An 11449-nucleotide genomic window follows, 5' to 3' on the forward strand; every position below is an offset into this window, starting at 1 on the left:
CCGAGCGCCGCTGCGCACCCCGGGGCCGGGCGGGGGGCACCGGGAACCCCCCCCACCCCCCCCCCCGGGCAGCGGCCGTGTCCCCGGGGATGGAAAGGGTGCCCGGTGTGCTGCTGCTCGGGGCCGCTGAGGGGCTGGGAGGGAGCTGGAGGGGATGGGGTGGGGTTGGGATGGGGATAGGGTGGGCATGGGGATGGGGATGGGATGGGGATGGGATGGGGATGGGACAGGGATAGGAAGGGAATAGGGGTGGGAATGGGATGGGGATAGGATGGGACAGGGAGGCAGCAAAGCGCTTTCAGCCTGATGAGCTGCCTGCTGGACACACGGTGACCCCCCCCCCCCCCCCCCCCCGAGGCCATTTTTCATCTTGGATAAGCTCCCAGGTCCACGCCAGCTGACCCAAGGACGGGGCTGGGAGGTGCAGGGTGACGGAGGGAGCGCAGCGAGCCCCGTCTGCCCCCGAAGGTGGCGATTCCTCCTCCAGGCCTCTTCTCCCCGCAGGAATCCAGGTGAGCTGGCTCCTTGCCATGCGCGGCCCCAGCGCCTTTGAACCCGGTGCCCGGTTTCACCCAGTCACTCCTCACCAGCATCCCTGGGGAAATACCGGAGCTGCGCTCTCACCCTTGGAAAAGCTTCAAAGCTTCGGGTTTTCTTTGGTGCTGGATCAACCTCGGGGCAGAGCTGTAGGAAACCAGGTTTCCTTATCGCAGCGCTGCGGTAAATAAAGCACCTCCTGTTTCTGCCGCCTCGAAGGGGCTGCTTCCTGCTGCTGGCCCCGTCAGGATGTGGGAGCAGGGGTGCCCAGCTCAGCCCTGCCAGCACCGCTTGGTCCCGCAGCTCCCACCAGTATCGAGGTCAAACCAGTAGAAAACCAGCACTTTATTGGGGAAAGCGGCGTCTTACAAAGAGCAGCTGCAGCATAGTGCCCCAAAAAGTGGCTCTGCCACCTCCGAGAGCAGCAAAGGGACATAGGGGGGGCTGGGGACCTGCACCAGCCTGCCTGCAGCACCTGGGTCCCCCCACCCCAAATCTCCAGGCCTGGGGGCTTTTGCCAGGAGGGGAGGAAGAGGAGGAGTACGGCCTTGCACCCCTGCACAGCGAGCGGGGCTTTCATCCCGCTGCAAGGGCATCACCGTTACCAGTGCATCTTCTCCCTGTCATGTGTCACCATTGGGCTATTTGCGTATGCAAATCGGGGCTGATTTGGATGCCTGGCCTCTCGGGCTCTCATTAAAGTCACCGTACTCCATCCTGCCCCGGGTACGGTGCTCGGGGGGCCGGCTGGGGCTCAGTCCCTGCGGCCCAGCGTGATGGTGCGGCCCTCGCACAGCCAGAAGACGGGGTAGAGCGGCTCGGTGAAGACGGCGTGGAAGCAGTGGATGAGCTGCGTCTCCTCCCCGAGCCCGTAGAAGGAGAGCAGCCCCCGGCCGTAATCCAGGCGGACCCCCAGCTCGGCGTAGAGCCGCTGCTGGATTTTCTCCTCCCGGCCCTTGTGCCAGGCCAGGTAGCCGTCCTCCCGCACCTGCAGCCCCCACGAGCCCCCGTCCAGCCCGATGCTGAACTTGTGGCCCGGCGGCTGCTGCCGGGGGAGGCCGCGGTACGTCACCCCCAGGATGACGGAGTGGCTGGAGGTGGTCACCTCCCAGTAGTGGCAGCCCTGCCCGTAGCCCTGCGCGCACAGCACCTGCCAGGGCTCGAAGGGGCTGCCCCGCTCCTGCCACCCGCCCGCGGCGCCGGTGCCGTGCTTGGCTCGCCGGTGGCCCTTCGACAGCTCCAGGTACTTGTTGGCCGTGTCGGGATCGAAGGTGAGGTTGCGGTGGTCTGGGGAGAGCGATGGCGTGGATGGGGCCGAAATGCTCGGTCCCACCTTAACACCTCCAGGCTTGCGCCAGCTGGAGCGGTTTAAGCTACATAGGGCTGCCCAAAACTAGAGGGGAACAACGCGCAGCTGGCTCAGAGGAGAAGAGGAGGGAGGTGGGGGCGATACCTGCCTGCCCCCCGGCTACGAGGAGCGGAACCAGAGCCCAGAAATAGCTGGGGGGGGGCAGGAGGATGCCGCGCTTTACACGGCCCCCGGGGGGAAAGCAGAAACCCAGCAGCACCTAGCGAGCGTGTGGTGGCTCAGGGGTAATTTTGGAGACGAGGTGCTCGATTTTAAGAGTAAAAAATAGGAGTGTGGGTGGAGGTGGAGGTGGGGAACCAGGTGGGTGGTGAGCAAATATGGAACTGCAGGGAGTTACTCTCATCAGGTGGTGGTAACTCCTCCTGGCACTTGCCAGCCCCAGCACCCCACAGCAACCTGGCCCAGCTGCCTATTCTGGGCTTAGGTCTGCTGCTAATAAATAAGTTTTTTCTGTTTGTTTGCTTTTTTCTATTAATAACACTGAGAACAGCCTGTGGGACTTGATGGAAGGAATCCTTATAGGTCCCGTGTGCACCAATTGCCTTCCTGGGAAGAGTGTGACCTGAGCAAAGAGCCCCAAATACTCCATCCCTCCTTTTTTCAGCAAGGAGATGGGAGAAGGAGCATTTAGGAAATGGTCCCTAAGGAATCAGAGCGGTTTCAGCCCAGGGAGGGGAAGGGAAGGGTGCAGCTGGACATGCGGGCCAGGAGATCTAGGGCACGATCTGCAGTGACCGACCCAATGCCAGGCAGTGGCAGCCCCCATTTTTATAGGAAAGTCAGTCCCGGTGCTGCTGTCCCCCTAACGAACCCCTTCCCAGTCCCACAGTGCCCCCCCCCCCCCCCATGCTCCTCACCCTTCAGAAGCTCAGCTCGGATCTGGCACTTGGGGAGAGGGGTCGCCGCCTTCATCTCTGTCCCCTTGGGCTGCACCGGGCCTGTGGGGGACGGGGACGCTGAGTGACGCCACCCAAAAACTCGTCCCTTGGATGGGAGGAGGAGGAGGAAATCGATCGTGTCCAGGCCTGAGAGGTGGCACGTGCGCTGCCAGCAAGGAGGGGACACACAGGGGAGCCCCCCAGCCCCTCCTGTCCCCTTGATGCCCATCTGCTGGAAAGCAGCCGCGTGCTCCCATCCCGACCCCCTGCCCAGCATGGTGACGCTGACCCGGGTGACGTGGAGCCCTGTGGGGTGGCCCCGTAAGCAGAGAGCTTACCTGGGACAACGGGGTCGGGGGCTTTGGGGGCCACGGCGTCGGGCAAATCCTCCAGCAGGAGCCGGGAGATGCCGGCGAGGATCTCGCTGACGGGCTCCACCACACCGGCCGCGTCGAACTGCACCGGGGGCGGCACCGCCAGGCTCTCCCAGGCCGGGAGCAGGGGGAATTCCTGCAGACGGACACACAGACACCCGGGCACCAGCCTGGGGAGGAGAAGCAGCTCCCAAACCTGCGCGCACACACCCCGCGTCTCCCCGATGGGTGCCCCCAAAACGTCTACGGCCAGTGTTACGGGGCAAGGAGCGGGACAGTACCTCGAGGAAGGTCCTGTGGTCCGTGGTGCAGGCCAGCAGGTGCCGTGCCTGCTCCTGGTGCTGTCTGAGGGCGTCCAGGTGATTCTTCAGGGTGCTGGAGTCCTCCTCCACGCGCCCCAGCGCCGCCTCCAGCTCTTGCTCGACCTTGGCCACCATCTGACACCGGAAAGCCTCCAGGCCTTTCTCCAGGTGGGTGAATTTGCTCAGGATCACCGATCTGAGCCCCTCGGAGGAGTCCTGGCGAGGAAGACCGGTGAGACCCAGCGCGCTCCCACCCGTGGCTCCAGCGCCGAGGCGGTCACAGCGTCACCTTGATGCTCTGCGTTCGCTCCTCCAGCTCCTGCAACGCCCGCTCGATCTTCTCCGACTCCTCCTGGGCTTCTTTCAGGGACTTTTCCAGAAGGGCCTGCAAAGGGGAGCACCAACACCCCGTAGCAGAGCGCGCTGCTGCTCGCTTTGCCCCCAGGAGCCTCCAGGACAAGGCTCACAGGGAAGGACGAGGCTTGGGAAGCGGGGGGGAGGCACAAAGTGGTTTTGCTTTGTTTTGTGTCTTTAGGGTTGTTTCCTCTAGATCGGGGAGGGGGGGGTCACAAATGTTAGTGATGTTTAACTTGTGCTGCTGGGTTCACCCAGCTCTCTGCCACTCCAACAGCCCCCGGCGCCTGGGGGAGCCGCTGGGTGCTGGTGGCACCTCCAGGGCCCGTGGCAGTTCAGCTGAGGCCGGGCACAGCTCAGTGCGCGGTGATACATCGCAGCCCTGGCTTTGGGGTCAGCAGCGGAGGATGCTGCACCACGCACCCCGCTCGCCTCCCACCACCCCGATTTCCCACCTGCTTCCTGGAGTGCTCGTCCTCGAAGAGCGCCCGCCGGTGCCGCTGGCACTGCTGCACGGTGCAGACGCAGCAGATGCACCGCTGCTCCTCCTCGCAGTACAGCTCCAGCGGGCGCCCGTGCCGCGGGCACAGCCCGCCGTGGGCCGCCTCGCACCGCTGCACCCACGCCTTGCCCTCCCGCGCCAGCTCCACCAAGCTGCCCAGGGTCACGTTCTTCTTCAGCTCCAGCTGCGGCTCGCAGCTCCAGCGGCACTCGGGGCACGGGTAGCCCCGCTTGGCCCCGGCGGCCGCCTGCTCCTGCTTGCTCTTGTGGTCGCCGATGCAGCGCTCGCAGAAGTTGTGGCCGCAGGGCAAGGTGACGGGCACGGTGAAGAGCTCCAGGCAGATGGAGCACACCAGCTTCTCCGCCAGATTCGGCGAGACGGACAGAGCCATCTCGTCCCGGGGATCGGGGCAGCGAGGGAAAGAAGCCGGGGAAACAGAAACCCCGCTGGGGAAGGAGGAAGAGCTGGGTGACGCCGAGCTCAGAGGCGGGTCAGGGCTCCGAGCCAGGCGTACCCTTAAAGGGACACCCAGCGGGTGCCCGCTCGCCCCTCGGGCTCTGCCACCCGCTCCCCCGGGGACCAGCAGGACGCAAAGTGCAGCAGGGCGCTGCGGGAGGAGGAAGTGCCACGGTGACAGCGCGGGGAGATGTGTGCCAGAGGCTAACAGGATCCAAAGCAAGGCGTGCAGGAGTGAGTGTATTCCCACGGATACACGTTATTCTGTATTATTTGATTTCACTTTTTTTTTTTTTTCCCTTTGAGGGAGCTTCCTGGCATCCTCACCTTTGCCAGAGCCCGGTCCCTGAGCAGCGCAGGAGTTGTGCCTGACAGGGAGACCTCGGCACAGCACTGCTGGCACCTGCCGCCCTGTGAAGTGGCAGGTAGGGGTGCTCACGGCTGCTGCAGCCCCTTGTCCCCTCCCTCTGCGGTGACAAGGGCTGTGCCACATCCCAGCCTTGCGTCTTTCCATCTCATCCAGCTCCTGCTGTTGGCTTGTGCCGCCGCGTGCAGCCACCGCTCCTTAGAGCCGGACACTCCTGGCCTGCTCCTTCCGACACCTGGGTGCACATCGGCGGGTCTGTGCCCCAAAACACAACAAAGATTTCATCGGGGCGATCAGCCCCAGCTCAGGCAGCTGCTGGGGTCTGCTGCCTGGAGGTGACTGCGCTGCCATGCACCTCGCCCCTCCACCTTGTTTTTTACAGCTCAGTTTCACGGTAGATCTCCCTGCCTTCCAGTCCAAGCCTTATCTACTTGCCCTCGTGGGCGTATTATTGCTGTGTGCACACTCCCAGCCTGCAAAACATCGGCAGGCCAGCCCTAACCTGCAACAGTTTTGCAACCTCTGCATACGCCGTGGCTTTGCATTCACCTGCTGCAGCCGGGGCTCTCACTGCCAGCCGGCAGCAGGGCAGAGCCCCTTCCATACCGTGGGCGAGCTCGGAGTCAGCACCCCAGGCTGCAGGGACTCGGGGTCTGTCACAATTTGCTGCACCCCGCAGCACACCTTCAGCCACGACAGGCAGCAGCTTCCAAAACATTTATTTTGGCTGCATCAAGTTCTGGCCAAGTATTAAAAGCCGAGAGAGGAGCACAACGCGACCTTTTTCTGCCTGGGACTGCGCGAGACCAGCACCCCCGTTGCACCCCACCAGCTCATCCACCTCTGCTTAAACCAGACCACAGAACCCTTCAGGACAGAGTCCTGAGCAATGGCAGAGGGCGGGTGCTTCTGCACAAGCTCTTCTGCTTGCTGGAGGGTTTTAGGAAGAGAGGAACCTCAGATAAACTTACTGGGAGCTGGCAACAGGCAGCCGCAATGGCAGGAACATGCTGATTTTTGGGTGGGGTTATTTAAAACATGAGAACGGGGTTGTACTAAGGGCGTTACGAGGCAGAGCACAGAACCATAGAATAACAGAATATCCTGCGTTGGAAGGGGCCCATAAGGATCATCGAGTCCAACTCCTAGGAAAGCAGAAGAGAAAAAAAAAAAAGAAAGCAGAAAGAAAGCAGAAAGAAAAAAAAAGAAAGAAAAAGCAGAGCAGAAAGCACTGTCTGCAGCCTGGGTACAGCACAGGCTGCGGCAGGGTGCCAGGCCACCACCACGTCTGCCCCAGCCCCGCCAGCTCTGCATTTAATCGTTTATCCACAGCAGGCGTGGGCTGTCTGTGCGAGGGGAAGGAGACCGAGGTCCAGGCGCTTGGGTAGCTGTCAGGAGAGATTATCTTCCAAAACGTCTCCCTCGTACGTGTTTACCACCTGCGCGTCGCACTCTTCCCTCCCCACAGCACCCGAGAAGGGAAGGAGATCCGAAGGAGACCCAGGGCAGGGGAAGGGCTGCGCTTCCCTGCTGCGCCCCGCTGAGCTCCCCAGCTCCGCAGCGGCTGGCTGGCACACCGAGCTCTTCCCAGTAAAGACAGGACAGCGCCACCACCATTGCTCAGGGCGTGTTTAATCAGACTCGTCTCTTCCACAGGACTGCTGAAATGAAAGCTGGCACAGTCCTGAACCGCAGCACCGATAAGGGAAGGAGATGCAGGTTGGTTTAACCTTATTTTTCATAAACAGGCAAAAGGAGAACCGTGATCCTTCCAGAGAAGCCAGGCGGGACACTTCTGGGAGACTCTGTTCTGCCTCTGCTCCTCATCAGCCCCGCTACAGAACCAGTAGCAAGACTGCAGCCCGGATTTATTTTCATCGTGCTCTTAAATAGCCTTTTTCCCATGCGGCTGCCAGCACCGACTGCCCGTTGCCCTCAGCTGCACGCTTCCCAGCGGTGCCGGCAAAGAGGAACTCGGAGCCGAGGGACCGGGATTTTGTTGTCTCCCTCTAGAGGCGCAGACTTCTCCGGCCCACGGAGCTGTGTGAAGGCAGCAGCCCCACCTGCCGGGCCTGCTTGCAGCGGGCACCGGGGCGACGAGGCGGCTAGTAAATGCCGTAGGTGGGCTCCTCGGTGTCCCGGTACCTGTCCAGGTACCTCAGAGGCTGGTGGCGCGGGAACTTGACCTGCGGAGGATGGTAAACGGGCGGCCGCACGAATTCGAACACGGGCTCTCTCATATCTGCAAAGGGACCGCGCAGACCGTCAGTGAGACGGCTCAGCCTCAAACCCCACGCCCTCCCCGTGAGATACGAGACCAGGGCTGCTCAAGCAAGCCCCGGTGAAGGCTCTCTTGACGTTATTTTAAAATGCTCCTTCAAAATGGCCTTTCAGAGGTTGTTCCCTCAGCCTACTGTCAGTCTGGAGGAAGATGGCTCAGTAATACCGGGTAACAGAGCTCTGACAGCCAGAACCAAGCGAGAGCTTACAGCGAGAGCTCATCCACCGATGGCGTGTGACACGCGCAGGGGCACACCCCAGCCCCTGACCGGCCCCGTGCAGCGCTCCCCCCCGCTGCATCTCTTACTGAGAAGCTGATGGAAGACCCAAGTAACGGAGCTGTCCCACTGACACTGGAAGAACGCCAGCCCCGCTGGGGTCATGCTGTCCTCGTGCTTCCTGTAGAAGTCAAACGTGCTAAAGGTGCGCATCTTGAGGCTGTGGCTGGAACGAGACACGAGCACGAGAGCTGAGGTGAAGCTTGCTTCCTGCAGCACCCTGACAGCTCACAACTTCCCTACATCATCCCAGAGACTGCACAATAAACGTGCAAAAGGCAGTCACCAAAGGAAAACCTCCGAGCTTCTCCAGCTCTGCACAAACCTCCGCCCTAGGCAGGGCGAGCCGCTTTCTTAACAGCCTGGTTTAAAGCAACGGGACCCCGCGGTGCTTGCAGGGCTGGGGTTGGGGCTTCAGGTGGCACACGAGGTCAAAGCAGCTCAGAACAACCCCGCGGGCTGGGAGGAATTGCTCTGCTACAGCAGCACTAAGCACGTGGTCATACCAAGCGATAACAGCTCGGCCAAAGGAAGAGTGAAACTGCCCAGCGGAAGCCCGAATTACCACGGCGTCGGCCGAACGTCCTCGCTGAAATCTATGGGGCGTTCTTGCTTGAAGAGGAGGAAGACGAAGCGATGGTAGCCAGTTCCCATGGCGGGGAAGGGGGGCAAGTAGTGGCAGATCTCCTTGCCTGCCTTGATGTCGTTGCCTGGGATGTTTGTCCTGGACACAAACAAATTTAATTCATTAAATACCCATTCGTTCTTCTCCTTTATGACCAGCAGTTTCATCCCGGATTACAGGTCACCCCGAGCCACGCACTGATGTGACTGACAAGTGAATAGATAGCTCGGGCTGATTTCACTGGAAAAAAAATCACATCCTGCGATTTGAACGCCAAACAGCAGTAACGTCTGGAACTACTGCATTTTCAGCAGGACCCAGAACAGCGGGTTAAAGAAGCTAATGGCAGGAGCATCAGGGAAAGTCAAGGACCACAAAAACACGACGCCAAGCTGCAAGAAGCAGCTCTGATGCCAATACTCACACCAGCCAGTGGAGGTACTCCGCGTCAGTCTCTCTTAAATGTCCATCTGCAAACACACACACGAAGACACCTTAGTGACAACTCCACGTCTGCGTCAACCCCAAAGTGACAACGCCCGGATCCTCACGAAAAGGACCTCTCAGGTGGCGTTGGGTCAGTTGCTTCACTTCACCGTGCCCTGGCTTCCCAGCGCCAGCTAACCTACCTCCCTGGACAGACTGCCAAGGAAGAGGAGAGTTTGGGGGTAAACAAATGACTGGAGTCAGGGAACTGCCTGCTCCATACCATGACCTAAGCGCTGCTGCATCACTGTCCCATCTCTCAGCTGCTAGGCGTGGGGAGGCTACAAACCCTCCTGTGCAGGCAACCCACTGAGGTAACACTCAGTGCCCTGCAAACGTCCGTTTATTGTCTCACAAGTGACAGAAGGGCACAGAAACACTCAGAAAACAGAACTCCTGTGGTTTCTCTGAGCGTGTAGTCCCTCAAAGCAAGGAAATTCTAATTCCTTTCCAGTCTTTGAAGTGGTTTTCTGCACCTGGAGCTTAGGGGACAGCCCCTGCTTAGCAGCTGTCACATCATCTCTGACTGCGCAGCCAGAAGAAACAGGAGCTAAACAAAAGCAGAGTGCTACAACCCAATTTAAACACCTTTTTAAGAACCTTGAACTCACCTGGATTTGTGAGCAACAAAGTCCAGAGGGAGCCTTTATCTGCCTCGTATGACACTTCAGGGGGACTGGAAGCCTAAACATACAGACAATGGAAATCATTTGGAGAACAGGTTCCATTAAGATCAGGTCACGATTTCTAACCCAAAGAACGTGAATTTGTCATGGGCACGGTCATGCCAGAGTAACCCAGCTCCACCTGGAGAGCCCCACGAGTGTTAAGAGCCATCAGCCTGTCGATAGACAACGATCTCATTGCACGCCTCTGTCTTTATCCCATCCAAAAACCTTATTTCCTTCACCCCAGAAGAAATAGCCTCATAAAAGAACCCTTCCAGAAAGGACGGTGCCAATCAGAAGCACCTGACAGAAAGAAACAGGCTTCCCACGGGGCCAGGGTTGTTCCCACACCCCTCGCACACCTCTGTCGGAGTCACCATGTTCCCGTAGTACACCGGCACGAGGTGCTCATCTTCCTGGCTGTACTCCACTCTCAGGCTAACCCAGGGGGTGAAGGTGCCCTTCTGGAACAAGTCGCGGAATATCCCATAATATTCTGCCAGGCGCTGCCTGTGGAACGGGCCGCTGGTCTTCTCCCACTCCGCTCTGACCTCGTCGAGGGGGATGAGTACTGCAGAGAGAGAGAAACGCTGCAGGAGCTGCTGGGAGAGGGAGAAGCTGGGTCGGGGAGCAGCGGGGCACAGACCAGTCCGGAGCCGTGCTGCTCTTTCCATCTCGGCATTTTGGTGGTTCTGCTTCAGGATCTTTTTTCTTTCCTTACGTTCCTTCAACAGCTTCCCATGTGGCAGGCCGATGTCAGTCTTTGGCTCTTTGAAGAGGGGTGAAAAAATCACGTGTGTGAAAAATCTGAATACCCACCCCCAAAAGCACCCCGCAATATGCTCAGAAAGTGGAAGAAAGAGGCACAAAACTGCAGCTGTCAGTCGCTTGATTCCACCACCTCTTGTCCTCCCTCTGCACCTCCACACTTCTGCTTTCTCCTCCTGCCCAGTTCCTTGCATGCCCAGATCCTGGAGTTTGCCAGCTGGCGAGCAGGTCTGGGGTCCTCAGCAGCCCACCCCAACTACATTACTTGCTGCACGTGGCTTAAAGGGCTGTTTTTTGGTTTGCTTTCTTGGATACTATTGGGCTTTCAAGAAGTCCCTTCCCTCCTCCATTCCATGTGTTTCAGCAGGTCCTGTCCAGCCTCTCTCCTTCTAGGAAACGGTTACCTACCTCCCTGAAAATATCCGTGCTCTACAAAAAGGCCAACCTCATACCAAGACATTTCATCACATCTTCACAGACCTGCTTTTGGGGCCAACCCACCACGGCCCCAAAAACAGACAGCACCCCTGACTTTCACCTTCAGTGGAGCCCTTCCCGCGAGTACCTGGCTCGGGGCTGGCGTACTGCCGGTAGGTCTTCCACCACCGGGCCTTCCTGCCCTCCTTCTCCGCCTGCCTGAAGTACCGAGTGAAGCTGCGGTACTTCTCCAGCGCCTCCAAGTTGCCGACATCGATCTGCTCGTTCGGCATCGGGCCCAGCGGGGCCGCCCACCTGCAGAGAGCAGCTGAAGAAGGAAAAGCTTTAGGAACAGAGCTTTAGGAACAGAGCCTTAGGAACAGAGCCCGAGGAGGGGCGAGGGGCCGCAGGGAGGCCCCGGGGCCGCAGCAGGCCGCATGCTGCCCCCCCCCCGCCCTCCCGGACCCGCCCCCCCGGGCCTGCCCGCGGCCCCCCCCGGGGACACCGTGCCCCGAGGCCGCCCCCAGCCCCGTGCCCGTGCCCGTCTCACCGGCGGTGCCGAAGGCCCGGGCTCCCCGCAGGGCCGCGCTCAGCAGGGGCGCCGCCATGATGCGCGCCGCCCTCAGGGGAAGGGCCCCGTTGCCACGGCAACCACGGCTGCGCCGCGCGGGGCCCGCCGCGCAAGGCCCCCCCCGCCCGTTGCCATAGCAACGGGGCTGCCCCGCGCGGCGCCTGCCTCCAACTTTCTCCCCTCCCCTCAGCGCTGGGGTCCCCCCGGGGTCCAGCCC

General features: G+C 60.4%; 2 protein-coding genes across 2 annotated transcripts; both read right to left on the reverse strand.

The window, feature by feature from the left end:
* Window positions 1-866: 866 nt before the first annotated feature.
* Window positions 867-6601, reverse strand: TRIM65 (tripartite motif containing 65). Its single transcript, XM_080560862.1, has 6 exons — window positions 4270-6601; window positions 3750-3845; window positions 3440-3676; window positions 3123-3294; window positions 2764-2844; window positions 867-1824 (listed from the first exon to the last, which is right to left on the reverse strand). The coding sequence occupies exons 1-6, from the start codon at window positions 4705-4707 to the stop codon at window positions 1292-1294; spliced, it is 1557 nt and encodes a 518-aa protein (XP_080416988.1). The 5' UTR covers window positions 4708-6601; the 3' UTR covers window positions 867-1291.
* A 149-nt stretch (window positions 6602-6750) lies between these two features.
* Window positions 6751-11367, reverse strand: MRPL38 (mitochondrial ribosomal protein L38). Its single transcript, XM_080560865.1, has 9 exons — window positions 11212-11367; window positions 10810-10989; window positions 10123-10245; window positions 9839-10047; window positions 9420-9492; window positions 8747-8792; window positions 8263-8421; window positions 7727-7863; window positions 6751-7381 (listed from the first exon to the last, which is right to left on the reverse strand). Exons 1-9 carry the CDS (start codon window positions 11267-11269, stop codon window positions 7245-7247), a joined length of 1122 nt encoding a protein of 373 aa, XP_080416991.1. The 5' UTR covers window positions 11270-11367; the 3' UTR covers window positions 6751-7244.
* Between the last annotated feature and the right edge of the window lie 82 nt (window positions 11368-11449).

The sequence above is a fragment of the Anser brachyrhynchus genome, assembly GCF_964034855.1.
Source record: "Anser brachyrhynchus genome assembly, chromosome: 18".
In the NCBI taxonomy this organism is placed as follows: Eukaryota; Metazoa; Chordata; class Aves; order Anseriformes; family Anatidae; genus Anser; species Anser brachyrhynchus.